This window comes from Pimephales promelas, chromosome 12 (assembly GCF_988280905.1).
Source record: "Pimephales promelas chromosome 12, fPimPro1.hap1.1, whole genome shotgun sequence".
Classification (NCBI taxonomy): Eukaryota; Metazoa; Chordata; class Actinopteri; order Cypriniformes; family Leuciscidae; genus Pimephales; species Pimephales promelas.
Window position 1 is genome coordinate 12,430,384 of NC_142780.1, and position 27,058 is coordinate 12,457,441.

General features: G+C 43.8%; 2 protein-coding genes across 4 annotated transcripts in view; one reads left to right on the top strand and one right to left on the bottom strand.

The window, feature by feature from the left end:
• LOC148976950 (uncharacterized) overlaps positions 1–27,058 on the top strand; it is a 175,853-nt gene that overhangs the window by 45,777 nt on the left and 103,018 nt on the right. The window lies entirely within an intron of this gene.
• LOC148976958 (zona pellucida sperm-binding protein 4-like) lies at positions 19,488–21,754 on the bottom strand. Its single transcript, XM_089118151.1, has 8 exons — positions 20,956–21,754; positions 20,689–20,876; positions 20,518–20,615; positions 20,289–20,446; positions 20,020–20,212; positions 19,803–19,950; positions 19,643–19,715; positions 19,488–19,564 (listed from the first exon to the last, which is right to left on the bottom strand). The coding sequence occupies exons 1-8, from the start codon at positions 21,752–21,754 to the stop codon at positions 19,488–19,490; spliced, it is 1,734 nt and encodes a 577-aa protein (XP_088974277.1).

The window sequence follows — 27,058 nt, forward strand, 5'->3', positions numbered from 1 at the left end:
CCATTAAAGCAGCAGTTGATAGCAGCACACTCAGCACCACTGATACCAGGTGGTCCACATTGGATCTGCTCATAATCAGCTACAGTACATTTGTCAAGGGGCTCTGCCTTCACCACTGGGTACTTAGGGTGAAACTGCTGAGGAAACCGTTGACTAGCTTGCTGTTGAACTGACTGAGAAAACTCTTGACCTGCTTGCTGTTGAACAGACTGAGGAAACTCTTGACCTGCTTGCAGTTGAACTGACTGAGGAAACTGTTGACCTGCTTGCAGTTGAACTGACTGAGGAAACTGTTGACCTGCTTGCAGTTGAACTGACTGAGGAAACTGTTGACCTGCTTGCAGTTGAACTGACTGAGGAAACTGTTGACCTGCTTGCTGTTGAACCTGCTGAGGAAACTGTTGACTACCTTGCTGTTGAACCTGCTGAGGAAACTGTTGACTAGCTTGCTGTTGAAACTGCTGAGGAAACTGTTGACTAGCTTGCTGTTGAAACTGCTGAGAAAACTGTTGACTAGCTTGCTGTTGAACCTGCTGAGGAAACTGTTGACTAGCTTGCTGTTGAACTGGCTTTTGAACTTTCTGAGGAAACCATTGATTAGCTTGCTGTTGAACTGGCTTTTGAACTTTTTGAGGAAACCATTGACTAGCTTGCTGTTGAACTGGCTTCTGAAACTGCTGGTTAGTTTGCTGGAACATCAGAGCTTGAGGATTCCGGGGCAGATCACTCCACTTTGGAACAGCATGACAGAAAGCACAGAACCAAACACAAATTGCCAGAGACTGAACAGCAGACCAACTTCCTGCCATTGTTCAACAGCTAGTCACACTGCTGAGATGCAGCCCTTTGGTCTTTTTGTACTCTACAGACTTTGGGTAATTAATGATAATCCCTCCCTCTACATTAATAGTCATGATTCTCCAGACTTGCACCCCAGAGTGGGAGTTTACGCAACTAGGTGATTCCATTTTTACTTGTTTTTTCCACCCATTTGAACATACATAAAACCACATTGAGCTTTTTTTAGAATAGTATGCCAGTACAATTTCTGCCATTCTGAATTCAGCCTTATTTTTTCCCCGTCAGTAGCTGAATATTATATTAGATGTTTTAGCTATTCTGGATTGATTTTTTCTTCGAAACACATCATAGAGTTCTCGTGGCAACAGGCCTGTATATTCAGGGTATGATTCAATAACAACGATGTGCTAAAAAGAGAAACGTTTTTCCTTTTGATATTTTCGTGGGCGGATGACAACATAGGATGACCACCTCTCCCGCATTCTGCGGGACAGTCCCGAAATTGTGAGTTTTGTTCCGCAAGACACAAATAGTATCCTGCATTTCAGTTATGTTTGTATTATGATAATTTTTTTTCCATCCCTAAAATTACAATACCACAGAAGAAATATAATAAAAACTGTGCATGACATTTCAAAATCTATTTGTGCAGCCATCATGTTCAAGCTGTGAAAATAATCAACATACGCAATCGTAGAGAGGTTTTCCCGCTTACGACAACTAAATGGACAGCGCAAAGAAATAAGCGCAGCCCACAAAGTCTGTAAACAAAGATATACCAGCAAGAATTTCATCTCACATTCTGGATAAGAACCTCAAAAGCTGCTTAAATTGATGATTCAAAGCATGTAATCATCCATCCCTTTGCCAAATATTTTCAACAAACATGCACCGATGCCATGGTTGCTCAAGCGCCACATATAGAATTGGTCGAACAACTTGCGATACAACAGTTAAGGGATTAATGCTTAAATAAAGTCTACTTTTCAATAAACATTACTCAGACTAGCCTGGAATAAAACCACTATCACCCTGTACTCATCCTTTATCCCAAGATATGATTCTATACTTGTGACAAAAAAAGAAAAAAGCATTACAAAAAGCCAACAAGTGACCTTAAAGGGGGTTTGGCATCAATATATGCAGTTATGCTTGTCCAGACAAAAAGTCTTATGTAAAGCCTCAAACAGCCAGTAGCTAAAACCTTCATTTGATATGTGGAACATCAACAGGGGCCCAAATTAACAACTAGAACTTGGCAAATTGTAAAGTTAAAGAGGCTACGTGCGTTTCCTGAAATTTAAACTTGCGACTGACACCTGTGGCCAAAAAACAGAACTGCTCTCGCAACGCGCGCTTTTACGTGCACACTTCACTAGTCATCTGCTGCAAGGAGGTCAACATTGTTTACAGAGGTAAGAACATTGTTTGAGATAAAGTGTTCTGCTTGCGAGTGTAGGCTACTTGCTGACTAGAGGTGGCGGCAGAGTGATCTGAAACGTTTTAACATGAAAGCGCTTGACGTCACATCCGCAGACAGCGCGGGAAGAGTCCGACCCGACAGAAAATAGGAAAGATAGGATACAGGCTTATAGGTGCACCCACTGTGAGCAGACAAGGTGTCAGTATGATCATCAGGAGATGTTTTAGTCATAAAATGGTAAAATAAAAAGGGTATTGTTACGTTTATTTTGGGGGGGGGGGGGGGGGGAGCTGCATATAGCTTCTTTAAATGGCTTAGGCAGAAACTTGGCTTGTTTAGGTCAAGAATCCCAATGCACAAAAGAAAAAGGCTTAGTAGTGCAGCCCTAGAAAGTCAAACTGAGAACAGTCAGTCATGAAACATCCAACTCCAGTCAGAAATGAACACCAAAGAGAAACATGTTGAGTTTCATGAATTTTATTAAAACACCAAATTTCACTTGACCAGGTTAACTTCTCCACTAGAAACCACAGTTTGCCCACTAGAGATGGTCTTGACGTGCACGTCTCTTCCTGTAAAAAGTGGTAGAAGCATGAGGGGCATTTAAATAAGTTCTCGGTTCCTGAAGTCAACTTACGGCAAACACTCACTTTTCCTAGTGCAGCTTTGCTCACAGGAGCCAGAGGAGGGATGGCACACCGCTGTACTACAGTGGATGAAGATCTAACAGAGGGGGGGAAAGGGTTAAGCCGTAGAATACACTGTAAAAAGCGCTAATATTAAGGGTTGAGGTAAGGCTGCAGAGCATACGGTTTCCTGCAGAGGAGCCAGTGATGCTGGATCTACAAATGTGAACATCTTCACAACAAAGCGCTTGTAGTGGGTAGGGAACTGAAGACCAGATGATCCAGCCACTGGAACCAATGTGGTCAGGTAACGATCATCCTGGTAAGGGCATCTGAAAGGTAAAGAGGCAGTCAGAAATGCCTTACAGCACACTAGATGGATAAAGACGGGCCTTACTCACCCATCAACCAGAAGATCCCATTGGGGTAGACTGAGTGGACTGGGGGTTGATGTCGCCCAGCAACGTCCCAGCATCAGGACAATGTTGGGGTCGTTCCTCTCCAAAATGTGCACCTCAACATACACAGGCTCCCGCAGGACTTTTGTAACTGGATAATCTGCGTCACTGTAGTAGGACGTGTACGCCTCGTCCCCTGAGGAAGAATGCAGGGTTTAACTAGAAACTGGAATTTTAGAAAGAATTTAGGCATGCTTGGGACAAACCCTTACCTTCTGCACAGCCTTTGGTGACACATTGACCATTTGCCAGTCTAAGCTCCACCCTGAGGGGTCCAGGCGCAGCTACTGGTGGAGGTGGAGGAACGGTGTTGACCTCCACAACCAGAGCTTCCACAGAGGTACCAGAGTACCTACACTGGAAGAGAAGCCTGGGCGACAAACAGTGAGCTTGTAGCATTTGTCATTGATTCACATTTATGATAAAGCGTACGTCACTTACTCAAAATGGCTGTCCCTTGTGATGGAACCAAGTGGTCCGACACCCACTTCATATGAGGAGGTCATTCTGTTTTCATACACCACATAGCCACTGTCCTCCTGCAAATAGTAACATTGTTGGCATGTAATCCATTCTAAGCCATGCAGAACAAAACCACAAGAAGCTACTCACCATCATGCTTGTGCCACATGCAGTGACTGGGAACTGGTATATAGCAAAGAAAGGTGTGGATCCCACAGGACTGCAAGCTGGATCATTTCCACCCAGGAGACGGACTGAATCCAGGCTCAATCGAGGCAGCGTAACATCTCTAGCCACCACCACCACAAACTGACCATCTCTTATACACTGGACAGTCACTGGAATGAGTTACAAGAGCAGGTTAATGCAGAGGACCGGTGTAACATGAATGCCTCTACATTGACTCTACACTCTTACCTGCCTTCCCATAGTAACACTGCTGTCCATTAAAGCAGCAGTTGATAGCAGCACACTCAGCACCACTGATACCAGGTGGTCCACATTGGATCTGCTCATAATCAGCTACAGTACATTTGTCAAGGGGCTCTGCCTTCACCACTGGGTACTTAGGGTGAAACTGCTGAGGAAACCGTTGACTAGCTTGCTGTTGAACTGACTGAGAAAACTCTTGACCTGCTTGCTGTTGAACAGACTGAGGAAACTCTTGACCTGCTTGCAGTTGAACTGACTGAGGAAACTGTTGACCTGCTTGCAGTTGAACTGACTGAGGAAACTGTTGACCTGCTTGCAGTTGAACTGACTGAGGAAACTGTTGACCTGCTTGCAGTTGAACTGACTGAGGAAACTGTTGACCTGCTTGCTGTTGAACCTGCTGAGGAAACTGTTGACTACCTTGCTGTTGAACCTGCTGAGGAAACTGTTGACTAGCTTGCTGTTGAAACTGCTGAGGAAACTGTTGACTAGCTTGCTGTTGAAACTGCTGAGAAAACTGTTGACTAGCTTGCTGTTGAACCTGCTGAGGAAACTGTTGACTAGCTTGCTGTTGAACTGGCTTTTGAACTTTCTGAGGAAACCATTGATTAGCTTGCTGTTGAACTGGCTTTTGAACTTTTTGAGGAAACCATTGACTAGCTTGCTGTTGAACTGGCTTCTGAAACTGCTGGTTAGTTTGCTGGAACATCAGAGCTTGAGGATTCCGGGGCAGATCACTCCACTTTGGAACAGCATGACAGAAAGCACAGAACCAAACACAAATTGCCAGAGACTGAACAGCAGACCAACTTCCTGCCATTGTTCAACAGCTAGTCACACTGCTGAGATGCAGCCCTTTGGTCTTTTTGTACTCTACAGACTTTGGGTAATTAATGATAATCCCTCCCTCTACATTAATAGTCATGATTCTCCAGACTTGCACCCCAGAGTGGGAGTTTACGCAACTAGGTGATTCCATTTTTACTTGTTTTTTCCACCCATTTGAACATACATAAAACCACATTGAGCTTTTTTTAGAATAGTATGCCAGTACAATTTCTGCCATTCTGAATTCAGCCTTATTTTTTCCCCGTCAGTAGCTGAATATTATATTAGATGTTTTAGCTATTCTGGATTGATTTTTTCTTCGAAACACATCATAGAGTTCTCGTGGCAACAGGCCTGTATATTCAGGGTATGATTCAATAACAACGATGTGCTAAAAAGAGAAACGTTTTTCCTTTTGATATTTTCGTGGGCGGATGACAACATAGGATGACCACCTCTCCCGCATTCTGCGGGACAGTCCCGAAATTGTGAGTTTTGTTCCGCAAGACACAAATAGTATCCTGCATTTCAGTTATGTTTGTATTATGATAATTTTTTTTCCATCCCTAAAATTACAATACCACAGAAGAAATATAATAAAAACTGTGCATGACATTTCAAAATCTATTTGTGCAGCCATCATGTTCAAGCTGTGAAAATAATCAACATACGCAATCGTAGAGAGGTTTTCCCGCTTACGACAACTAAATGGACAGCGCAAAGAAATAAGCGCAGCCCACAAAGTCTGTAAACAAAGATATACCAGCAAGAATTTCATCTCACATTCTGGATAAGAACCTCAAAAGCTGCTTAAATTGATGATTCAAAGCATGTAATCATCCATCCCTTTGCCAAATATTTTCAACAAACATGCACCGATGCCATGGTTGCTCAAGCGCCACATATAGAATTGGTCGAACAACTTGCGATACAACAGTTAAGGGATTAATGCTTAAATAAAGTCTACTTTTCAATAAACATTACTCAGACTAGCCTGGAATAAAACCACTATCACCCTGTACTCATCCTTTATCCCAAGATATGATTCTATACTTGTGACAAAAAAAGAAAAAAGCATTACAAAAAGCCAACAAGTGACCTTAAAGGGGGTTTGGCATCAATATATGCAGTTATGCTTGTCCAGACAAAAAGTCTTATGTAAAGCCTCAAACAGCCAGTAGCTAAAACCTTCATTTGATATGTGGAACATCAACAGGGGCCCAAATTAACAACTAGAACTTGGCAAATTGTAAAGTTAAAGAGGCTACGTGCGTTTCCTGAAATTTAAACTTGCGACTGACACCTGTGGCCAAAAAACAGAACTGCTCTCGCAACGCGCGCTTTTACGTGCACACTTCACTAGTCATCTGCTGCAAGGAGGTCAACATTGTTTACAGAGGTAAGAACATTGTTTGAGATAAAGTGTTCTGCTTGCGAGTGTAGGCTACTTGCTGACTAGAGGTGGCGGCAGAGTGATCTGAAACGTTTTAACATGAAAGCGCTTGACGTCACATCCGCAGACAGCACGGGAAGAGTCCGACCCGACAGAAAATAGGAAAGATAGGATACAGGCTTATAGGTGCACCCACTGTGAGCAGACAAGGTGTCAGTATGATCATCAGGAGATGTTTTAGTCATAAAATGGTAAAATAAAAAGGGTATTGTTACGTTTATTTTGGGGGGGGGGGGGGGGGGAGCTGCATATAGCTTCTTTAAATGGCTTAGGCAGAAACTTGGCTTGTTTAGGTCAAGAATCCCAATGCACAAAAGAAAAAGGCTTAGTAGTGCAGCCCTAGAAAGTCAAACTGAGAACAGTCAGTCATGAAACATCCAACTCCAGTCAGAAATGAACACCAAAGAGAAACATGTTGAGTTTCATGAATTTTATTAAAACACCAAATTTCACTTGACCAGGTTAACTTCTCCACTAGAAACCACAGTTTGCCCACTAGAGATGGTCTTGACGTGCACGTCTCTTCCTGTAAAAAGTGGTAGAAGCATGAGGGGCATTTAAATAAGTTCTCGGTTCCTGAAGTCAACTTACGGCAAACACTCACTTTTCCTAGTGCAGCTTTGCTCACAGGAGCCAGAGGAGGGATGGCACACCGCTGTACTACAGTGGATGAAGATCTAACAGAGGGGGGGAAAGGGTTAAGCCGTAGAATACACTGTAAAAAGCGCTAATATTAAGGGTTGAGGTAAGGCTGCAGAGCATACGGTTTCCTGCAGAGGAGCCAGTGATGCTGGATCTACAAATGTGAACATCTTCACAACAAAGCGCTTGTAGTGGGTAGGGAACTGAAGACCAGATGATCCAGCCACTGGAACCAATGTGGTCAGGTAACGATCATCCTGGTAAGGGCATCTGAAAGGTAAAGAGGCAGTCAGAAATGCCTTACAGCACACTAGATGGATAAAGACGGGCCTTACTCACCCATCAACCAGAAGATCCCATTGGGGTAGACTGAGTGGACTGGGGGTTGATGTCGCCCAGCAACGTCCCAGCATCAGGACAATGTTGGGGTCGTTCCTCTCCAAAATGTGCACCTCAACATACACAGGCTCCCGCAGGACTTTTGTAACTGGATAATCTGCGTCACTGTAGTAGGACGTGTACGCCTCGTCCCCTGAGGAAGAATGCAGGGTTTAACTAGAAACTGGAATTTTAGAAAGAATTTAGGCATGCTTGGGACAAACCCTTACCTTCTGCACAGCCTTTGGTGACACATTGACCATTTGCCAGTCTAAGCTCCACCCTGAGGGGTCCAGGCGCAGCTACTGGTGGAGGTGGAGGAACGGTGTTGACCTCCACAACCAGAGCTTCCACAGAGGTACCAGAGTACCTACACTGGAAGAGAAGCCTGGGCGACAAACAGTGAGCTTGTAGCATTTGTCATTGATTCACATTTATGATAAAGCGTACGTCACTTACTCAAAATGGCTGTCCCTTGTGATGGAACCAAGTGGTCCGACACCCACTTCATATGAGGAGGTCATTCTGTTTTCATACACCACATAGCCACTGTCCTCCTGCAAATAGTAACATTGTTGGCATGTAATCCATTCTAAGCCATGCAGAACAAAACCACAAGAAGCTACTCACCATCATGCTTGTGCCACATGCAGTGACTGGGAACTGGTATATAGCAAAGAAAGGTGTGGATCCCACAGGACTGCAAGCTGGATCATTTCCACCCAGGAGACGGACTGAATCCAGGCTCAATCGAGGCAGCGTAACATCTCTAGCCACCACCACCACAAACTGACCATCTCTTATACACTGGACAGTCACTGGAATGAGTTACAAGAGCAGGTTAATGCAGAGGACCGGTGTAACATGAATGCCTCTACATTGACTCTACACTCTTACCTGCCTTCCCATAGTAACACTGCTGTCCATTAAAGCAGCAGTTGATAGCAGCACACTCAGCACCACTGATACCAGGTGGTCCACATTGGATCTGCTCATAATCAGCTACAGTACATTTGTCAAGGGGCTCTGCCTTCACCACTGGGTACTTAGGGTGAAACTGCTGAGGAAACCGTTGACTAGCTTGCTGTTGAACTGACTGAGAAAACTCTTGACCTGCTTGCTGTTGAACAGACTGAGGAAACTCTTGACCTGCTTGCAGTTGAACTGACTGAGGAAACTGTTGACCTGCTTGCAGTTGAACTGACTGAGGAAACTGTTGACCTGCTTGCAGTTGAACTGACTGAGGAAACTGTTGACCTGCTTGCTGTTGAACCTGCTGAGGAAACTGTTGACTACCTTGCTGTTGAACCTGCTGAGGAAACTGTTGACTAGCTTGCTGTTGAACCTGCTGAGGAAACTGTTGACTAGCTTGCTGTTGAAACTGCTGAGAAAACTGTTGACTAGCTTGCTGTTGAACCTGCTGAGGAAACTGTTGACTAGCTTGCTGTTGAACTGGCTTTTGAACTTTCTGAGGAAACCATTGATTAGCTTGCTGTTGAACTGGCTTTTGAACTTTTTGAGGAAACCATTGACTAGCTTGCTGTTGAACTGGCTTCTGAAACTGCTGGTTAGTTTGCTGGAACATCAGAGCTTGAGGATTCCGGGGCAGATCACTCCACTTTGGAACAGCATGACAGAAAGCACAGAACCAAACACAAATTGCCAGAGACTGAACAGCAGACCAACTTCCTGCCATTGTTCAACAGCTAGTCACACTGCTGAGATGCAGCCCTTTGGTCTTTTTGTACTCTACAGACTTTGGGTAATTAATGATAATCCCTCCCTCTACATTAATAGTCATGATTCTCCAGACTTGCACCCCAGAGTGGGAGTTTACGCAACTAGGTGATTCCATTTTTACTTGTTTTTTCCACCCATTTGAACATACATAAAACCACATTGAGCTTTTTTTAGAATAGTATGCCAGTACAATTTCTGCCATTCTGAATTCAGCCTTATTTTTTCCCCGTCAGTAGCTGAATATTATATTAGATGTTTTAGCTATTCTGGATTGATTTTTTCTTTCGAAACACATCATAGAGTTCTCGTGGCAACAGGCCTGTATATTCAGGGTATGATTCAATAACAACGATGTGCTAAAAAGAGAAACGTTTTTCCTTTTGATATTTTCGTGGGCGGATGACAACATAGGATGACCACCTCTCCCGCATTCTGCGGGACAGTCCCGAAAATTTGAGTTTTGTTCCGCAAGACACAAATAGTATCCTGCATTTCAGTTATGTTTGTATTATGATAATTTTTTTTCCATCCCTAAAATTACAATACCACAGAAGAAATATAATAAAAACTGTGCATGCCATTTCAAAATCTATTTGTGCAGCCATCATGTTCAAGCTGTGAAAATAATCAACATACGCAATCGTAGAGCGGTTTTCCCGCTTACGACAACTAAATGGACAGCGCAAAGAAATAAGCGCAGCCCACAAAGTCTGTAAACAAAGATATACCAGCAAGAATTTCATCTCACATTCTGGATAAGAACCTCAAAAGCTGCTTAAATTGATGATTCAAAGCATGTAATCATCCATCCCTTTGCCAAATATTTTCACCAAACATGCACCGATGCCATGGTTGCTCAAGCGCCACCTATAGAAATGGTCGAACAACTTGCGATACAACAGTTAAGGGATTAATGCTTAAATAAAGTCTACTTTTCAATAAACATTACTCAGACTAGCCTGGAATAAAACCACTATCACCCTGTACTCATCCTTTATCCCAAGATATGATTCTATACTTGTGACAAAAAAAGAAAAAAGCATTACAAAAAGCCAACAAGTGACCTTAAAGGGGGTTTGGCATCAATATATGCAGTTATGCTTGTCCAGACAAAAAGTCTTATGTAAAGCCTCAAACAGCCAGTAGCTAAAACCTTCATTTGATATGTGGAACATCAACAGGGGCCCAAATTAACAACTAGAACTTGGCAAATTGTAAAGTTAAAGAGGCTACGTGCGTTTCCTGAAATTTAAACTTGCGACTGACACCTGTGGCCAAAAAACAGAACTGCTCTCGCAACGCGCGCTTTTACGTGCACACTTCACTAGTCATCTGCTGCAAGGAGGTCAACATTGTTTACAGAGGTAAGAACATTGTTTGAGATAAAGTGTTCTGCTTGCGAGTGTAGGCTACTTGCTGACTAGCGGTGGCGGCAGAGTGATCTGAAACGTTTTAACATGAAAGCGCTTGACGTCACATCCGCAGACAGCGCGGGAAGAGTCCGACCCGACAGAAAATAGGAAAGATAGGATACAGGCTTATAGGTGCACCCACTGTGAGCGGACAAGGTGTCAGTATGATCATCAGGAGATGTTTTAGTCATAAAATGGTAAAATAAAAAGGGTATTGTTACATTTATTTTGGGGGGGGGGGGGGAAGCTGCATATAGCTTCTTTAAATGGCTTAGGCAGAAACTTGGCTTGTTTAGGTCAAGAATCCCAATGCACAAAAGAAAAAGGCTTAGTAGTGCAGCCCTAGAAAGTCAAACTGAGAACAGTCAGTCATGAAACATCCAACTCCAGTCAGAAATGAACACCAAAGAGAAACATGTTGAGTTTCATGAATTTTATTAAAACACCAAATTTCACTTGACCAGGTTAACTTCTCCACTAGAAACCACAGTTTGCCCACTAGAGATGGTCTTGACGTGCACGTCTCTTCCTGTAAAAAGTGGTAGAAGCATGAGGGGCATTTAAATAAGTTCTCGGTTCCTGAAGTCAACTTACGGCAAACACTCACTTTTCCTAGTGCAGCTTTGCTCACAGGAGCCAGAGGAGGGATGGCACACCGCTGTACTACAGTGGATGAAGATCTAACAGAGGGGGGGAAAGGGTTAAGCCGTAGAATACACTGTAAAAAGCGCTAATATTAAGGGTTGAAGTAAGGCTGCAGAGCATACGGTTTCCTGCAGAGGAGCCAGTGATGCTGGATCTACAAATGTGAACATCTTCACAACAAAGCGCTTGTAGTGGGTAGGGAACTGAAGACCAGATGATCCCGCCACTGGAACCAATGTGGTCAGGTAACGATCATCCTGGTAAGGGCATCTGAAAGGTAAAGAGGCAGTCAGAAATGCCTTACAGCACACTAGATGGAGAAAGACGGGCCTTACTCACCCATCAACCAGAAGATCCCATTGGGGTAGACTGAGTGGACTGGGGGTTGATGTCGCCCAGCAACGTCCCAGCATCAGGACAATGTTGGGGTCGTTCCTCTCCAAAATGTGCACCTCAACATACACAGGCTCCCGCAGGACTTTTGTAACTGGATAATCTGCGTCACTGTAGTAGGACGTGTACGCCTCGTCCCCTGAGGAAGAATGCAGGGTTTAACTAGAAACTGGAATTTTAGAAAGAATTTAGGCATGCTTGGGACAAACCCTTACCTTCTGCACAGCCTTTGGTGACACATTGACCATTTGCCAGTCTAAGCTCCACCCTGAGGGGTCCAGGCGCAGCTACTGGTGGAGGTGGAGGAACGGTGTTGACCTCCACAACCAGAGCTTCCACAGAGGTACCAGAGTACCTACACTGGAAGAGAAGCCTGGGCGACAAACAGTGAGCTTGTAGCATTTGTCATTGATTCACATTTATGATAAAGCGTACGTCACTTACTCAAAATGGCTGTCCCTTGTGATGGAACCAAGTGGTCCGACACCCACTTCATATGAGGAGGTCATTCTGTTTTCATACACCACATAGCCACTGTCCTCCTGCAAATAGTAACATTGTTGGCATGTAATCCATTCTAAGCCATGCAGAACAAAACCACAAGAAGCTACTCACCATCATGCTTGTGCCACATGCAGTGACTGGGAACTGGTATATAGCAAAGAAAGGTGTGGATCCCACAGGACTGCAAGCTGGATCATTTCCACCCAGGAGACGGACTGAATCCAGGCTCAATCGAGGCAGCGTAACATCTCTAGCCACCACCACCACAAACTGACCATCTCTTATACACTGGACAGTCACTGGAATGAGTTACAAGAGCAGGTTAATGCAGAGGACCGGTGTAACATGAATGCCTCTACATTGACTCTACACTCTTACCTGCCTTCCCATAGTAACACTGCTGTCCATTAAAGCAGCAGTTGATAGCAGCACACTCAGCACCACTGATACCAGGTGGTCCACATTGGATCTGCTCATAATCAGCTACAGTACATTTGTCAAGGGGCTCTGCCTTCACCACTGGGTACTTAGGGTGAAACTGCTGAGGAAACCGTTGACTAGCTTGCTGTTGAACTGACTGAGAAAACTCTTGACCTGCTTGCTGTTGAACAGACTGAGGAAACTCTTGACCTGCTTGCAGTTGAACTGACTGAGGAAACTGTTGACCTGCTTGCAGTTGAACTGACTGAGGAAACTGTTGACCTGCTTGCAGTTGAACTGACTGAGGAAACTGTTGACCTGCTTGCTGTTGAACCTGCTGAGGAAACTGTTGACTACCTTGCTGTTGAACCTGCTGAGGAAACTGTTGACTAGCTTGCTGTTGAACCTGCTGAGGAAACTGTTGACTAGCTTGCTGTTGAAACTGCTGAGAAAACTGTTGACTAGCTTGCTGTTGAACCTGCTGAGGAAACTGTTGACTAGCTTGCTGTTGAACTGGCTTTTGAACTTTCTGAGGAAACCATTGATTAGCTTGCTGTTGAACTGGCTTTTGAACTTTTTGAGGAAACCATTGACTAGCTTGCTGTTGAACTGGCTTCTGAAACTGCTGGTTAGTTTGCTGGAACATCAGAGCTTGAGGATTCCGGGGCAGATCACTCCACTTTGGAACAGCATGACAGAAAGCACAGAACCAAACACAAATTGCCAGAGACTGAACAGCAGACCAACTTCCTGCCATTGTTCAACAGCTAGTCACACTGCTGAGATGCAGCCCTTTGGTCTTTTTGTACTCTACAGACTTTGGGTAATTAATGATAATCCCTCCCTCTACATTAATAGTCATGATTCTCCAGACTTGCACCCCAGAGTGGGAGTTTACGCAACTAGGTGATTCCATTTTTACTTGTTTTTTCCACCCATTTGAACATACATAAAACCACATTGAGCTTTTTTTAGAATAGTATGCCAGTACAATTTCTGCCATTCTGAATTCAGCCTTATTTTTTCCCCGTCAGTAGCTGAATATTATATTAGATGTTTTAGCTATTCTGGATTGATTTTTTCTTCGAAACACATCATAGAGTTCTCGTGGCAACAGGCCTGTATATTCAGGGTATGATTCAATAACAACGATGTGCTAAAAAGAGAAACGTTTTTCCTTTTGATATTTTCGTGGGCGGATGACAACATAGGATGACCACCTCTCCCGCATTCTGCGGGACAGTCCCGAAATTGTGAGTTTTGTTCCGCAAGACACAAATAGTATCCTGCATTTCAGTTATGTTTGTATTATGATAATTTTTTTTCCATCCCTAAAATTACAATACCACAGAAGAAATATAATAAAAACTGTGCATGACATTTCAAAATCTATTTGTGCAGCCATCATGTTCAAGCTGTGAAAATAATCAACATACGCAATCGTAGAGAGGTTTTCCCGCTTACGACAACTAAATGGACAGCGCAAAGAAATAAGCGCAGCCCACAAAGTCTGTAAACAAAGATATACCAGCAAGAATTTCATCTCACATTCTGGATAAGAACCTCAAAAGCTGCTTAAATTGATGATTCAAAGCATGTAATCATCCATCCCTTTGCCAAATATTTTCAACAAACATGCACCGATGCCATGGTTGCTCAAGCGCCACATATAGAATTGGTCGAACAACTTGCGATACAACAGTTAAGGGATTAATGCTTAAATAAAGTCTACTTTTCAATAAACATTACTCAGACTAGCCTGGAATAAAACCACTATCACCCTGTACTCATCCTTTATCCCAAGATATGATTCTATACTTGTGACAAAAAAAGAAAAAAGCATTACAAAAAGCCAACAAGTGACCTTAAAGGGGGTTTGGCATCAATATATGCAGTTATGCTTGTCCAGACAAAAAGTCTTATGTAAAGCCTCAAACAGCCAGTAGCTAAAACCTTCATTTGATATGTGGAACATCAACAGGGGCCCAAATTAACAACTAGAACTTGGCAAATTGTAAAGTTAAAGAGGCTACGTGCGTTTCCTGAAATTTAAACTTGCGACTGACACCTGTGGCCAAAAAACAGAACTGCTCTCGCAACGCGCGCTTTTACGTGCACACTTCACTAGTCATCTGCTGCAAGGAGGTCAACATTGTTTACAGAGGTAAGAACATTGTTTGAGATAAAGTGTTCTGCTTGCGAGTGTAGGCTACTTGCTGACTAGCGGTGGCGGCAGAGTGATCTGAAACGTTTTAACATGAAAGCGCTTGACGTCACATCCGCAGACAGCGCGGGAAGAGTCCGACCCGACAGAAAATAGGAAAGATAGGATACAGGCTTATAGGTGCACCCACTGTGAGCGGACAAGGTGTCAGTATGATCATCAGGAGATGTTTTAGTCATAAAATGGTAAAATAAAAAGGGTATTGTTACGTTTATTTTGGGGGGGGGGAAGCTGCATATAGCTTCTTTAAATGGCTTAGGCAGAAACTTGGCTTGTTTAGGTCAAGAATCCCAATGCACAAAAGAAAAAGGCTTAGTAGTGCAGCCCTAGAAAGTCAAACTGAGAACAGTCAGTCATGAAACATCCAACTCCAGTCAGAAATGAACACCAAAGAGAAACATGTTGAGTTTCATGAATTTTATTAAAACACCAAATTTCACTTGACCAGGTTAACTTCTCCACTAGAAACCACAGTTTGCCCACTAGAGATGGTCTTGACGTGCACGTCTCTTCCTGTAAAAAGTGGTAGAAGCATGAGGGGCATTTAAATAAGTTCTCGGTTCCTGAAGTCAACTTACGGCAAACACTCACTTTTCCTAGTGCAGCTTTGCTCACAGGAGCCAGAGGAGGGATGGCACACCGCTGTACTACAGTGGATGAAGATCTAACAGAGGGGGGGGAAGGGTTAAGCCGTAGAATACACTGTAAAAAGTGCTAATATTAAGGGTTGAGGTAAGGCTGCAGAGCATACGGTTTCCTGCAGAGGAGCCAGTGATGCTGGATCTACAAATGTGAACATCTTCACAACAAAGCGCTTGTAGTGGGTAGGGAACTGAAGACCAGATGATCCCGCCACTGGAACCAATGTGGTCAGGTAACGATCATCCTGGTAAGGGCATCTGAAAGGTAAAGAGGCAGTCAGAAATGCCTTACAGCACACTAAATGGATAAAGACGGGCCTTACTCACCCATCAACCAGAAGATCCCATTGGGGTAGACTGAGTGGACTGGGGGTTGATGTCGCCCAGCAACGTCCCAGCATCAGGACAATGTTGGGGTCGTTCCTCTCCAAAATGTGCACCTCAACATACACAGGCTCCCGCAGGACTTTTGTAACTGGATAATCTGCGTCACTGTAGTAGGACGTGTACGCCTCGTCCCCTGAGGAAGAATGCAGGGTTTAACTAGAAACTGGAATTTTAGAAAGAATTTAGGCATGCTTGGGACAAACCCTTACCTTCTGCACAGCCTTTGGTGACACATTGACCATTTGCCAGTCTAAGCTCCACCCTGAGGGGTCCAGGCGCAGCTACTGGTGGAGGTGGAGGAACGGTGTTGACCTCCACAACCAGAGCTTCCACAGAGGTACCAGAGTACCTACACTGGAAGAGAAGCCTGGGCGACAAACAGTGAGCTTGTAGCATTTGTCATTGATTCACATTTATGATAAAGCGTACGTCACTTACTCAAAATGGCTGTCCCTTGTGATGGAACCAAGTGGTCCGACACCCACTTCATATGAGGAGGTCATTCTGTTTTCATACACCACATAGCCACTGTCCTCCTGCAAATAGTAACATTGTTGGCATGTAATCCATTCTAAGCCATGCAGAACAAAACCACAAGAAGCTACTCACCATCATGCTTGTGCCACATGCAGTGACTGGGAACTGGTATATAGCAAAGAAAGGTGTGGATCCCACAGGACTGCAAGCTGGATCATTTCCACCCAGGAGACGGACTGAATCCAGGCTCAATCGAGGCAGCGTAACATCTCTAGCCACCACCACCACAAACTGACCATCTCTTATACACTGGACAGTCACTGGAATGAGTTACAAGAGCAGGTTAATGCAGAGGACCGGTGTAACATGAATGCCTCTACATTGACTCTACACTCTTACCTGCCTTCCCATAGTAACACTGCTGTCCATTAAAGCAGCAGTTGATAGCAGCACACTCAGCACCACTGATACCAGGTGGTCCACATTGGATCTGCTCATAATCAGCTACAGTACATTTGTCAAGGGGCTCTGCCTTCACCACTGGGTACTTAGGGTGAAACTGCTGAGGAAACCGTTGACTAGCTTGCTGTTGAACTGACTGAGAAAACTCTTGACCTGCTTGCTGTTGAACAGACTGAGGAAACTCTTGACCTGCTTGCAGTTGAACTGACTGAGGAAACTGTTGACCTGCTTGCAGTTGAACTGACTGAGGAAACTGTTGACCTGCTTGCAGTTGAACTGACTGAGGAAACTGTTGACCTGCTTGCAGTTGAACTGACTGAGGAAACTGTTGACCTGCTTGCTGTTGAACCTGCTGAGGAAACTGTTGACTACCTTGCTGTTGAACCTGCTGAGGAAACTGTTGACTAGCTTGCTGTTGAAACTGCTGAGGAAACTGTTGACTAGCTTGCTGTTGAAACTGCTGAGAAAACTGTTGACTAGCTTGCTGTTGAACCTGCTGAGGAAACTGTTGACTAGCTTGCTGTTGAACTGGCTTTTGAACTTTCTGAGGAAACCATTGATTAGCTTGCTGTTGAACTGGCTTTTGAACTTTTTGAGGAAACCATTGACTAGCTTGCTGTTGAACTGGCTTCTGAAACTGCTGGTTAGTTTGCTGGAACATCAGAGCTTGAGGATTCCGGGGCAGATCACTCCACTTTGGAACAGCATGACAGAAAGCACAGAACCAAACACAAATTGCCAGAGACTGAACAGCAGACCAACTTCCTGCCATTGTTCAACAGCTAGTCACACTGCTGAGATGCAGCCCTTTGGTCTTTTTGTACTCTACAGACTTTGGGTAATTAATGATAATCCCTCCCTCTACATTAATAGTCATGATTCTCCAGACTTGCACCCCAGAGTGGGAGTTTACGCAACTAGGTGATTCCATTTTTACTTGTTTTTTCCACCCATTTGAACATACATAAAACCACATTGAGCTTTTTTTAGAATAGTATGCCAGTACAATTTCTGCCATTCTGAATTCAGCCTTATTTTTTCCCCGTCAGTAGCTGAATATTATATTAGATGTTTTAGCTATTCTGGATTGATTTTTTCTTCGAAACACATCATAGAGTTCTCGTGGCAACAGGCCTGTATATTCAGGGTATGATTCAATAACAACGATGTGCTAAAAAGAGAAACGTTTTTCCTTTTGATATTTTCGTGGGCGGATGACAACATAGGATGACCACCTCTCCCGCATTCTGCGGGACAGTCCCGAAATTGTGAGTTTTGTTCCGCAAGACACAAATAGTATCCTGCATTTCAGTTATGTTTGTATTATGATAATTTTTTTTCCATCCCTAAAATTACAATACCACAGAAGAAATATAATAAAAACTGTGCATGACATTTCAAAATCTATTTGTGCAGCCATCATGTTCAAGCTGTGAAAATAATCAACATACGCAATCGTAGAGAGGTTTTCCCGCTTACGACAACTAAATGGACAGCGCAAAGAAATAAGCGCAGCCCACAAAGTCTGTAAACAAAGATATACCAGCAAGAATTTCATCTCACATTCTGGATAAGAACCTCAAAAGCTGCTTAAATTGATGATTCAAAGCATGTAATCATCCATCCCTTTGCCAAATATTTTCAACAAACATGCACCGATGCCATGGTTGCTCAAGCGCCACATATAGAATTGGTCGAACAACTTGCGATACAACAGTTAAGGGATTAATGCTTAAATAAAGTCTACTTTTCAATAAACATTACTCAGACTAGCCTGGAATAAAACCACTATCACCCTGTACTCATCCTTTATCCCAAGATATGATTCTATACTTGTGACAAAAAAAGAAAAAAGCATTACAAAAAGCCAACAAGTGACCTTAAAGGGGGTTTGGCATCAATATATGCAGTTATGCTTGTCCAGACAAAAAGTCTTATGTAAAGCCTCAAACAGCCAGTAGCTAAAACCTTCATTTGATATGTGGAACATCAACAGGGGCCCAAATTAACAACTAGAACTTGGCAAATTGTAAAGTTAAAGAGGCTACGTGCGTTTCCTGAAATTTAAACTTGCGACTGACACCTGTGGCCAAAAAACAGAACTGCTCTCGCAACGCGCGCTTTTACGTGCACACTTCACTAGTCATCTGCTGCAAGGAGGTCAACATTGTTTACAGAGGTAAGAACATTGTTTGAGATAAAGTGTTCTGCTTGCGAGTGTAGGCTACTTGCTGACTAGAGGTGGCGGCAGAGTGATCTGAAACGTTTTAACATGAAAGCGCTTGACGTCACATCCGCAGACAGCGCGGGAAGAGTCCGACCCGACAGAAAATAGGAAAGATAGGATACAGGCTTATAGGTGCACCCACTGTGAGCGGACAAGGTGTCAGTATGATCATCAGGAGATGTTTTAGTCATAAAATGGTAAAATAAAAAGGGTATTGTTACGTTTATTTTGGGGGGGGGGGGGGGAGCTGCATATAGCTTCTTTAAATGGCTTAGGCAGAAACTTGGCTTGTTTAGGTCAAGAATCCCAATGCACAAAAGAAAAAGGCTTAGTAGTGCAGCCCTAGAAAGTCAAACTGAGAACAGTCAGTCATGAAACATCCAACTCCAGTCAGAAATGAACACCAAAGAGAAACATGTTGAGTTTCATGAATTTTATTAAAACACCAAATTTCACTTGACCAGGTTAACTTCTCCACTAGAAACCACAGTTTGCCCACTAGAGATGGTCTTGACGTGCACGTCTCTTCCTGTAAAAAGTGGTAGAAGCATGAGGGGCATTTAAATAAGTTCTCGGTTCCTGAAGTCAACTTACGGCAAACACTCACTTTTCCTAGTGCAGCTTTGCTCACAGGAGCCAGAGGAGGGATGGCACACCGCTGTACTACAGTGGATGAAGATCTAACAGAGGGGGGGAAAGGGTTAAGCCGTAGAATACACTGTAAAAAGCGCTAATATTAAGGGTTGAGGTAAGGCTGCAGAGCATACGGTTTCCTGCAGAGGAGCCAGTGATGCTGGATCTACAAATGTGAACATCTTCACAACAAAGCGCTTGTAGTGGGTAGGGAACTGAAGACCAGATGATCCAGCCACTGGAACCAATGTGGTCAGGTAACGATCATCCTGGTAAGGGCATCTGAAAGGTAAAGAGGCAGTCAGAAATGCCTTACAGCACACTAGATGGATAAAGACGGGCCTTACTCACCCATCAACCAGAAGATCCCATTGGGGTAGACTGAGTGGACTGGGGGTTGATGTCGCCCAGCAACGTCCCAGCATCAGGACAATGTTGGGGTCGTTCCTCTCCAAAATGTGCACCTCAACATACACAGGCTCCCGCAGGACTTTTGTAACTGGATAATCTGCGTCACTGTAGTAGGACGTGTACGCCTCGTCCCCTGAGGAAGAATGCAGGGTTTAACTAGAAACTGGAATTTTAGAAAGAATTTAGGCATGCTTGGGACAAACCCTTACCTTCTGCACAGCCTTTGGTGACACATTGACCATTTGCCAGTCTAAGCTCCACCCTGAGGGGTCCAGGCGCAGCTACTGGTGGAGGTGGAGGAACGGTGTTGACCTCCACAACCAGAGCTTCCACAGAGGTACCAGAGTACCTACACTGGAAGAGAAGCCTGGGCGACAAACAGTGAGCTTGTAGCATTTGTCATTGATTCACATTTATGATAAAGCGTACGTCACTTACTCAAAATGGCTGTCCCTTGTGATGGAACCAAGTGGTCCGACACCCACTTCATATGAGGAGGTCATTCTGTTTTCATACACCACATAGCCACTGTCCTCCTGCAAATAGTAACATTGTTGGCATGTAATCCATTCTAAGCCATGCAGAACAAAACCACAAGAAGCTACTCACCATCATGCTTGTGCCACATGCAGTGACTGGGAACTGGTATATAGCAAAGAAAGGTGTGGATCCCACAGGACTGCAAGCTGGATCATTTCCACCCAGGAGACGGACTGAATCCAGGCTCAATCGAGGCAGCGTAACATCTCTAGCCACCACCACCACAAACTGACCATCTCTTATACACTGGACAGTCACTGGAATGAGTTACAAGAGCAGGTTAATGCAGAGGACCGGTGTAACATGAATGCCTCTACATTGACTCTACACTCTTACCTGCCTTCCCATAGTAACACTGCTGTCCATTAAAGCAGCAGTTGATAGCAGCACACTCAGCACCACTGATACCAGGTGGTCCACATTGGATCTGCTCATAATCAGCTACAGTACATTTGTCAAGGGGCTCTGCCTTCACCACTGGGTACTTAGGGTGAAACTGCTGAGGAAACCGTTGACTAGCTTGCTGTTGAACTGACTGAGAAAACTCTTGACCTGCTTGCTGTTGAACAGACTGAGGAAACTCTTGACCTGCTTGCAGTTGAACTGACTGAGGAAACTGTTGACCTGCTTGCAGTTGAACTGACTGAGGAAACTGTTGACCTGCTTGCAGTTGAACTGACTGAGGAAACTGTTGACCTGCTTGCTGTTGAACCTGCTGAGGAAACTGTTGACTACCTTGCTGTTGAACCTGCTGAGGAAACTGTTGACTAGCTTGCTGTTGAACCTGCTGAGGAAACTGTTGACTAGCTTGCTGTTGAAACTGCTGAGAAAACTGTTGACTAGCTTGCTGTTGAACCTGCTGAGGAAACTGTTGACTAGCTTGCTGTTGAACTGGCTTTTGAACTTTCTGAGGAAACCATTGATTAGCTTGCTGTTGAACTGGCTTTTGAACTTTTTGAGGAAACCATTGACTAGCTTGCTGTTGAACTGGCTTCTGAAACTGCTGGTTAGTTTGCTGGAACATCAGAGCTTGAGGATTCCGGGGCAGATCACTCCACTTTGGAACAGCATGACAGAAAGCACCGAACCAAACACAAATTGCCAGAGACTGAACAGCAGACCAACTTCCTGCCATTGTTCAACAGCTAGTCACACTGCTGAGATGCAGCCCTTTGGTCTTTTTGTACTCTACAGACTTTGGGTAATTAATGATAATCCCTCCCTCTACATTAATAGTCATGATTCTCCAGACTTGCACCCCAGAGTGGGAGTTTACGCAACTAGGTGATTCCATTTTTACTTGTTTTTTCCACCCATTTGAACATACATAAAACCACATTGAGCTTTTTTTAGAATAGTATGCCAGTACAATTTCTGCCATTCTGAATTCAGCCTTATTTTTTCCCCGTCAGTAGCTGAATATTATATTAGATGTTTTAGCTATTCTGGATTGATTTTTTCTTTCGAAACACATCATAGAGTTCTCGTGGCAACAGGCCTGTATATTCAGGGTATGATTCAATAACAACGATGTGCTAAAAAGAGAAACGTTTTTCCTTTTGATATTTTCGTGGGCGGATGACAACATAGGATGACCACCTCTCCCGCATTCTGCGGGACAGTCCCGAAAATTTGAGTTTTGTTCCGCAAGACACAAATAGTATCCTGCATTTCAGTTATGTTTGTATTATGATAATTTTTTTTCCATCCCTAAAATTACAATACCACAGAAGAAATATAATAAAAACTGTGCATGCCATTTCAAAATCTATTTGTGCAGCCATCATGTTCAAGCTGTGAAAATAATCAACATACGCAATCGTAGAGCGGTTTTCCCGCTTACGACAACTAAATGGACAGCGCAAAGAAATAAGCGCAGCCCACAAAGTCTGTAAACAAAGATATACCAGCAAGAATTTCATCTCACATTCTGGATAAGAACCTCAAAAGCTGCTTAAATTGATGATTCAAAGCATGTAATCATCCATCCCTTTGCCAAATATTTTCACCAAACATGCACCGATGCCATGGTTGCTCAAGCGCCACCTATAGAAATGGTCGAACAACTTGCGATACAACAGTTAAGGGATTAATGCTTAAATAAAGTCTACTTTTCAATAAACATTACTCAGACTAGCCTGGAATAAAACCACTATCACCCTGTACTCATCCTTTATCCCAAGATATGATTCTATACTTGTGACAAAAAAAGAAAAAAGCATTACAAAAAGCCAACAAGTGACCTTAAAGGGGGTTTGGCATCAATATATGCAGTTATGCTTGTCCAGACAAAAAGTCTTATGTAAAGCCTCAAACAGCCAGTAGCTAAAACCTTCATTTGATATGTGGAACATCAACAGGGGCCCAAATTAACAACTAGAACTTGGCAAATTGTAAAGTTAAAGAGGCTACGTGCGTTTCCTGAAATTTAAACTTGCGACTGACACCTGTGGCCAAAAAACAGAACTGCTCTCGCAACGCGCGCTTTTACGTGCACACTTCACTAGTCATCTGCTGCAAGGAGGTCAACATTGTTTACAGAGGTAAGAACATTGTTTGAGATAAAGTGTTCTGCTTGCGAGTGTAGGCTACTTGCTGACTAGCTGTGGCGGCAGAGTGATCTGAAACGTTTTAACATGAAAGCGCTTGACGTCACATCCGCAGACAGCGCGGGAAGAGTCCGACCCGACAGAAAATAGGAAAGATAGGATACAGGCTTATAGGTGCACCCACTGTGAGCGGACAAGGTGTCAGTATGATCATCAGGAGATGTTTTAGTCATAAAATGGTAAAATAAAAAGGGTATTGTTACGTTTATTTTGGGGGGGGGGGAAGCTGCATATAGCTTCTTTAAATGGCTTAGGCAGAAACTTGGCTTGTTTAGGTCAAGAATCCCAATGCACAAAAGAAAAAGGCTTAGTAGTGCAGCCCTAGAAAGTCAAACTGAGAACAGTCAGTCATGAAACATCCAACTCCAGTCAGAAATGAACACCAAAGAGAAACATGTTGAGTTTCATGAATTTTATTAAAACACCAAATTTCACTTGACCAGGTTAACTTCTCCACTAGAAACCACAGTTTGCCCACTAGAGATGGTCTTGACGTGCACGTCTCTTCCTGTAAAAAGTGGTAGAAGCATGAGGGGCATTTAAATAAGTTCTCGGTTCCTGAAGTCAACTTACGGCAAACACTCACTTTTCCTAGTGCAGCTTTGCTCACAGGAGCCAGAGGAGGGATGGCACACCGCTGTACTACAGTGGATGAAGATCTAACAGAGGGGGGGAAAGGGTTAAGCCGTAGAATACACTGTAAAAAGCGCTAATATTAAGGGTTGAGGTAAGGCTGCAGAGCATACGGTTTCCTGCAGAGGAGCCAGTGATGCTGGATCTACAAATGTGAACATCTTCACAACAAAGCGCTTGTAGTGGGTAGGGAACTGAAGACCAGATGATCCCGCCACTGGAACCAATGTGGTCAGGTAACGATCATCCTGGTAAGGGCATCTGAAAGGTAAAGAGGCAGTCAGAAATGCCTTACAGCACACTAGATGGAGAAAGACGGGCCTTACTCACCCATCAACCAGAAGATCCCATTGGGGTAGACTGAGTGGACTGGGGGTTGATGTCGCCCAGCAACGTCCCAGCATCAGGACAATGTTGGGGTCGTTCCTCTCCAAAATGTGCACCTCAACATACACAGGCTCCCGCAGGACTTTTGTAACTGGATAATCTGCGTCACTGTAGTAGGACGTGTACGCCTCGTCCCCTGAGGAAGAATGCAGGGTTTAACTAGAAACTGGAATTTTAGAAAGAATTTAGGCATGCTTGGGACAAACCCTTACCTTCTGCACAGCCTTTGGTGACACATTGACCATTTGCCAGTCTAAGCTCCACCCTGAGGGGTCCAGGCGCAGCTACTGGTGGAGGTGGAGGAACGGTGTTGACCTCCACAACCAGAGCTTCCACAGAGGTACCAGAGTACCTACACTGGAAGAGAAGCCTGGGCGACAAACAGTGAGCTTGTAGCATTTGTCATTGATTCACATTTATGATAAAGCGTACGTCACTTACTCAAAATGGCTGTCCCTTGTGATGGAACCAAGTGGTCCGACACCCACTTCATATGAGGAGGTCATTCTGTTTTCATACACCACATAGCCACTGTCCTCCTGCAAATAGTAACATTGTTGGCATGTAATCCATTCTAAGCCATGCAGAACAAAACCACAAGAAGCTACTCACCATCATGCTTGTGCCACATGCAGTGACTGGGAACTGGTATATAGCAAAGAAAGGTGTGGATCCCACAGGACTGCAAGCTGGATCATTTCCACCCAGGAGACGGACTGAATCCAGGCTCAATCGAGGCAGCGTAACATCTCTAGCCACCACCACCACAAACTGACCATCTCTTATACACTGGACAGTCACTGGAATGAGTTACAAGAGCAGGTTAATGCAGAGGACCGGTGTAACATGAATGCCTCTACATTGACTCTACACTCTTACCTGCCTTCCCATAGTAACACTGCTGTCCATTAAAGCAGCAGTTGATAGCAGCACACTCAGCACCACTGATACCAGGTGGTCCACATTGGATCTGCTCATAATCAGCTACAGTACATTTGTCAAGGGGCTCTGCCTTCACCACTGGGTACTTAGGGTGAAACTGCTGAGGAAACCGTTGACTAGCTTGCTGTTGAACTGACTGAGAAAACTCTTGACCTGCTTGCTGTTGAACAGACTGAGGAAACTCTTGACCTGCTTGCAGTTGAACTGACTGAGGAAACTGTTGACCTGCTTGCAGTTGAACTGACTGAGGAAACTGTTGACCTGCTTGCAGTTGAACTGACTGAGGAAACTGTTGACCTGCTTGCAGTTGAACTGACTGAGGAAACTGTTGACCTGCTTGCAGTTGAACTGACTGAGGAAACTGTTGACCTGCTTGCTGTTGAACCTGCTGAGGAAACTGTTGACTACCTTGCTGTTGAACCTGCTGAGGAAACTGTTGACTAGCTTGCTGTTGAAACTGCAGAGGAAACTGTTGACTAGCTTGCTGTTGAAACTGCTGAGAAAACTGTTGACTAGCTTGCTGTTGAACCTGCTGAGGAAACTGTTGACTAGCTTGCTGTTGAACTGGCTTTTGAACTTTCTGAGGAAACCATTGATTAGCTTGCTGTTGAACTGGCTTTTGAACTTTTTGAGGAAACCATTGACTAGCTTGCTGTTGAACTGGCTTCTGAAACTGCTGGTTAGTTTGCTGGAACATCAGAGCTTGAGGATTCCGGGGCAGATCACTCCACTTTGGAACAGCATGACAGAAAGCACAGAACCAAACACAAATTGCCAGAGACTGAACAGCAGACCAACTTCCTGCCATTGTTCAACAGCTAGTCACACTGCTGAGATGCAGCCCTTTGGTCTTTTTGTACTCTACAGACTTTGGGTAATTAATGATAATCCCTCCCTCTACATTAATAGTCATGATTCTCCAGACTTGCACCCCAGAGTGGGAGTTTACGCAACTAGGTGATTCCATTTTTACTTGTTTTTTCCACCCATTTGAACATACATAAAACCACATTGAGCTTTTTTTAGAATAGTATGCCAGTACAATTTCTGCCATTCTGAATTCAGCCTTATTTTTTCCCCGTCAGTAGCTGAATATTATATTAGATGTTTTAGCTATTCTGGATTGATTTTTTCTTCGAAACACATCATAGAGTTCTCGTGGCAACAGGCCTGTATATTCAGGGTATGATTCAATAACAACGATGTGCTAAAAAGAGAAACGTTTTTCCTTTTGATATTTTCGTGGGCGGATGACAACATAGGATGACCACCTCTCCCGCATTCTGCGGGACAGTCCCGAAATTGTGAGTTTTGTTCCGCAAGACACAAATAGTATCCTGCATTTCAGTTATGTTTGTATTATGATAATTTTTTTTCCATCCCTAAAATTACAATACCACAGAAGAAATATAATAAAAACTGTGCATGACATTTCAAAATCTATTTGTGCAGCCATCATGTTCAAGCTGTGAAAATAATCAACATACGCAATCGTAGAGAGGTTTTCCCGCTTACGACAACTAAATGGACAGCGCAAAGAAATAAGCGCAGCCCACAAAGTCTGTAAACAAAGATATACCAGCAAGAATTTCATCTCACATTCTGGATAAGAACCTCAAAAGCTGCTTAAATTGATGATTCAAAGCATGTAATCATCCATCCCTTTGCCAAATATTTTCAACAAACATGCACCGATGCCATGGTTGCTCAAGCGCCACATATAGAATTGGTCGAACAACTTGCGATACAACAGTTAAGGGATTAATGCTTAAATAAAGTCTACTTTTCAATAAACATTACTCAGACTAGCCTGGAATAAAACCACTATCACCCTGTACTCATCCTTTATCCCAAGATATGATTCTATA

Bases quoted from the DNA above. Each gene is read 5' to 3' on its own strand.
- LOC148976958 (XM_089118151.1), bottom strand. From the start codon at position 21,754: ATGGCAGGAAGTTGGTCTGCTGTTCAGTCTCTGGCAATTTGTGTTTGG. The intron at 20,877-20,955 runs GTAAGAGTGTAG...AACTCATTCCAG, and splicing joins GTGTTACTATGGGAAGGCAG to TGACTGTCCAGTGTATAAGA. The intron at 19,716-19,802 runs GTATGCTCTGCA...CCCCTCTGTTAG, and splicing joins TGGCTCCTCTGCAGGAAACC to ATCTTCATCCACTGTAGTAC.